The sequence below is a fragment of the Mesitornis unicolor genome, unplaced genomic scaffold (genome assembly GCF_000695765.1).
Source record: "Mesitornis unicolor isolate BGI_N332 unplaced genomic scaffold, ASM69576v1 scaffold30494, whole genome shotgun sequence".
Taxonomy (NCBI): domain Eukaryota; kingdom Metazoa; phylum Chordata; class Aves; order Mesitornithiformes; family Mesitornithidae; genus Mesitornis; species Mesitornis unicolor.
In genome coordinates, this window is record NW_010182593.1 from 17,000 (window position 1) to 21,985 (window position 4,986).

The 4,986-nt window shown below is 42.8% G+C and overlaps 1 protein-coding gene across 1 annotated transcript in view; it reads left to right on the top strand.

Moving 5' to 3' along the window:
- Positions 1-2,037, top strand: part of MTHFSD (methenyltetrahydrofolate synthetase domain containing) — a gene marked incomplete at its 5' end in the record, with an annotated part of 12,625 nt that extends 10,588 nt beyond the window's left edge. Inside the window, one exon of the mRNA XM_010183838.1 lies at positions 1,372-2,037. Within this exon, the coding sequence (XP_010182140.1) occupies positions 1,372-1,887 (516 nt within the window). The remainder of the gene's footprint in view (positions 1-1,371) is intronic.
- Positions 2,038-4,986: the final 2,949 nt, after the last annotated feature.

Genomic DNA, 4,986 nt, shown 5'->3' on the forward strand with positions numbered 1-4,986 from the left:
TGGAAACATTTGAGACACTTGTGTTGACTGGCTTTCTTGTTACCTAAACCTAACATTGCCCCCACCCTGTCCTTGATTTTACTCAAGTCACTTCAGAGCTCCCTAGAGATCTGTAAATTTTAGACTTTATGTGATGCAGCCAGATCAAAACTCACTCTGTAATTGTAGAACCAGGAATTCTGGAGCTCTGAGATGAGAGAGATCTGAGCTGGGAGGTCTGCAGACACACTCTAGCCAGGGTACACTGGTGCTGGTCTAGCACAGAGAAGTAGTGGCTCATCAGTTTGGGCACAGCACCCTGCTAGAGTGGCTTGCTCACACTGTGTGGGCTACCAGCTTGGGTCTCTGCTAGCTCAGGCATCGCTTCCCTAGGCTCTGTTTTGCTCCCTAAATTTAAGAATTAGATCTTGTGTTGATGGATGTTCTGCTTGTCCAGCGGCCAAGTACAAACTATTCCTCCTTCCAGCTGCAGTCTGCAAGGCAAGAGCCAGACCACATGAGCTGGGGAACCACTGCCTTTCCTGCCAGTCACCGAGTGCAGCCTGGGGCATCTCATGCCTGAGATGGATGGGGTTCAGTTGTTGAGAGGAAGAGCCTTTCCAGAAAAGCTGCTTGTGAACTGGAGATGGATGGAAGTGATAGAGAGGCCTCACAGTTTTGAAGTCTAGGGTCCAGGCGCTCTTCTATTCTGTGAGCCAACCCAGATCCAACTGGTGTGGGATCTGATGAGTAGCTGCGGGTGGTGTGTGAGGTCAGATGACAAGAGGGAGGTTGTGGTGATGTGCCACAACCAGAAATCATGCCTCCAGCTGGGCCCACACTCAGAGGAGCCCCCGCTACAAAGCACGCTCCTCAGCTGCAAACTTCACACCATCGTCCCTCCCCATTGTATGAGCCAGCCTACGGGATATCCTGTTTTGAGGGAAAAGAGTGCAAAGAGGTCTGCAGAATGAAAGTGCCTGATGGTCTGATGAATTGTAGGCATGCAGGACTCTGCCAGAGCAGGAGCACAGGCCGTTGGTCAAAGCAAATATTAAAGGATAACAATGAGAATACGAATCTGAAAACACCCTGATAAATAAGTGTCAAAGTCAAATAGTTCTGAGTTTGGTTTTGATTTTCCTGCTGGATCTACATTGTGCTGCTTGCTTAAAGAGTAACTAATGTTTATTTTTGTCCTGCAGTGTGTATTTAGGGAGCAGCTTCAGAATCAGGCCAGCAATTAGTAACATTTTGAATGCTCTGGCACTCTGAATGGTAGCAACATAATAAGGTTCCTGTCTTTTTATGGCACAAATGAGTCCTGACGGTCCTCTCCTTTTTCTGGAAGGAAAGAAATCTCATAATTCTATTTGTCTTCCTCCTTTTTAGGTCAGCTATGAGATGCTGGAAAAAATCCCCATCCTTAAGAGTCTCCGATACAGAGAGAAGCAGGCTGGCAAAGATGTTACCATCCAAGATGAACATTCAGACTTGGCAAACGCCAACAAACAAGCAGTGTTAAATGAGAAGGCGACGGCTGAAAATACAAGACCGCAGGCTGCAATGGGCTCAGCTCAAATAGGACAACATTATGTTGAAAGTGATTCTTTAAGTCCCAGATTAGAGGGATCTGGCATGATTACTACTGTGTATGTGGGGAACATACCTCCCAGCGTAAGAGTGAGCGAGCTGAAATGTGCTTTAAGGGAATTCCATGCGACTCCTTTACGACTGAATTGGCAAGGAGCACAGCACAGGGCTTTTCTCGATTACAAGGATAAAGCAACCGCAGAGAGTGCTGTATCCTCTTTGAATGGCTTCAGCCTCGGGGGGAATACTTTGAGAGTTGAGCTGGCCAAGAATCAGAGAAACAAAGGGCAGGCAGAAATCAATAGTCAGAAATGAATAGGAATAGAGGAAAAAAATGGGCATGTTTTAATTGTTTTGTGAGAAGCCAGCCTAAATTTTCAAGGATATTAGCATATCCTCTGATTTCTGCAGGCTAAACAACAAAGTGCAAAGCCAACTTTTCCAACCAACGGGGCATAGGTCTCACAGTTGACTTGCCTGCCTCGCTCCTGCAGTTGTACATGCAAAATGTGTTTGTTAAGACAGATGAGAAAGAGGCCATTTCTCTAAACAGTTATCCACAAAGTACCCCACTCTGTGTATTTGTGTTTCATCAACCATGGGTTGATTTGCGGTTTGGTGTGTACATTTGTTAGACCTAGATCAAAAACCTGCCCCTTGGTAGCTGTGTGCAGCCACATGTGGCAGGGGGTTATGTTCTGTCATCTAAAGGTTGTACCTACAAATTTGTACTCGTGAGCTTAAAAGCCAGCTGCAGAAAAATCTGTCTTAAGGGTTACAGTTCTGTTTACTAAAAAATGAGTTTTGCCTGTTGGGAGTTTTCAACGTATTTTTCATTAAAATGGCTGGGGAGAGAGATTGCCTGAGTTCTAGTAATAGCTGTTACCATCAGGTGGAGGAGATGGTAACCCCTTTCTCAGCTTTGTATTGTTAATTCAGCTCTTTATAAGCCTTGAATTTCTTATTTCAGTCTGGCAGAGGAAAGTAAAGACCAGTTTTCTCCTTTGCTTTGCCCAAAAACACTTCAGATGTCTTTTTCATGGGTGCAGATGATTACAAAATAGATGCTTTTCCTGATTATCTTGCCTCTTATAATTTGGTATGATTCCATCTCCTCTGTGAAATTACATTCATTTAATCATTGATGTGGAAATGCAAAGTGAACCTGCACCCACAACCGCCAGACAGCAATGAGGGTCAGACACTGGCACTGGCAGCGTCTCATTGTCAAAGTGCTATCAAGTCCTAGTTTGAACAGTAAGATGTGTGCACACATGAGCATTCACTTACAGTGTAAAGGAGAATGATGATTTATTTGGTATGGCTTTTATTACTTTTTTTTTCCCCTTTGGTTTCCTATTCCTGAAAAACAAGTTGAATTTTGGCTGAACCATCCTTTCTAAACAGAAGCACTTTTGCCATTGATGCTGGGCACATAGTCAAAGTAAGCATCTAAATGGATATTTTTTTTTGAGTACGAGTTGGAAACTTTTTTTAGCCAGAGGGTACTGTTAAGTATATTTTAAGCGTGTTATTATGCCTCAAGAGTCAGACATTTCATATAGTATTAAATAAAAACTTCTTATCTTTATCATGTACTTTGTACAGAAGTGCGCAAGGAAAGCACTGCTTCAACTTCTTGTAAGGTCAACAAAGGTAAGGTTTCTGGAAAAAAAAATAGTGCCGTGCTCTAAAATATTCTCTTTTTCTCTAGCTCAAAATTATTTTCAATGTCACTTATTCTGAATTAAAACATAAGCACTGCAGAGTCCTCTGTGTCTTGTTTCAGTAGTTGTGCACTTCAAGGGTAAGAGTCAGGGGTTGTGTTACTACTTAAACATGCTCCTGACATGGGTTTTTTCATGGGTTTCTAAGCTCATACTCCTGAGCTTCAAAAGCAGAGGAAAGAAAAGCAAAAATATAATTATACATCACTGCCTTCCCCTTCCAAATGATGGCAAATGAAGTAACATGATCATTTTTGACTCTTGCAGTCCTCCTTGCTTTGGTGAAAATGCCCAGGTGACCTTAGCAGTTGAAAAGCAGTTTTTCTGCCAGTGAAAACTTCCAGCATCTCAGACTCCCCCTGGAGCATCACAGCTTGAACCAGCCTTTTCTGGTTGAATTTTTGGAAATATCCTCTACCTTATTCCCTTTCTTAATGTCTGAAGTTACAGCCCAGATACTTTTACGTGTGATTTGTAAATGGATTGCGTTTGCTTGCTTTGCTCTTTACATGCAGCCAGTGGCTGGTTTTGTCTGGATAAAAGCGTGTAGGTGGTTTTCTGTCTGCAGTCGTGGTTCTGCTGGGTCAGTACTGCAGTTTTCTTCCAGCCTGACATATATTGTGAGGCCACATTTCACAGTCCTACCTAATACCTTGTTACTTTCCCAACAGGCAGTTAACAGTCCAAACCACGCTATGGAGAAGATACTAACTAGAGAGAGGTATGTAACTGTAGTTAGGCTCAGAAAAGAAATATCATATAATTATGAAATAATGACTGTAAGCTTCAGCTAGTACATCATTCATTAGCATTTTCTATTGACTGCAGTAATAATGTTGATGCTCTGATGATTGTATTTCCAACTTAAGTAGTCATTTTTGGTCCAGGCTATTTATAACCAGCAAGGTCTTCTGGGTCTTGCCATATTACAGTCATTAAAGCATGTTTTTAATTTAAGGTTGCAGCTGCTCCAGGTCGGAGTTTGGCAGCCCGTTGCAAACCCATCAGCACCAGCAACTTCAGCAAATCAGTAGCAACTGAAGTGCAGGTACAAGTTCTTTTCTGTCACCTCTGCTTGAAGAGCAGTGACCTGCAGGGAAGGAATTGGTACAGGCAGCTGTTGAAAATGGAGCCTGAAGCTGCAGAAAGCTCACCAGGGTTTAGTAGTTTAGTAATGAGGGTTTAGTAATGAGGGGTTATATGGCAAAAGAGTCATCCTCAGAAGTCACCTTGGGGTTGCTATAGGACTCCCATGGGGAAAACAAAAACTAAGTATTTATATTTGAAAAAAAAAAGCAGCCTGACCTGCAGCAAAGCTGTTCTATGTGCTTACCTGTGACGAAGAGCATATAGCTTATGCTTTCTGAAATGCCAACAGAGCAGAGCTTTGAGCCTGTGCACTCTGAAGCCAGTGCAATTTCGGTTGGAAGGTACTGATGAGGACAGGGCCGTTACTATTGCTTGAGAAGTTGCTCATCTTTAGCTAAAAGACATTTCAATGGAAGATGCTAAATTGCTATTTAATGAAATAATGCAAGACTGCCCAAGGCACACGCCTACATGGCCTTCTGGTGTCTTTAGCTGTGTGATGTGGATTTTTTCTTGTGGGCTGACCAAGTTCCTACTTGAGGAAACAGCAGATTTTGAAGAAAAAGTGAATGGGGCAGTCTGCATCTCTTAGATCTAT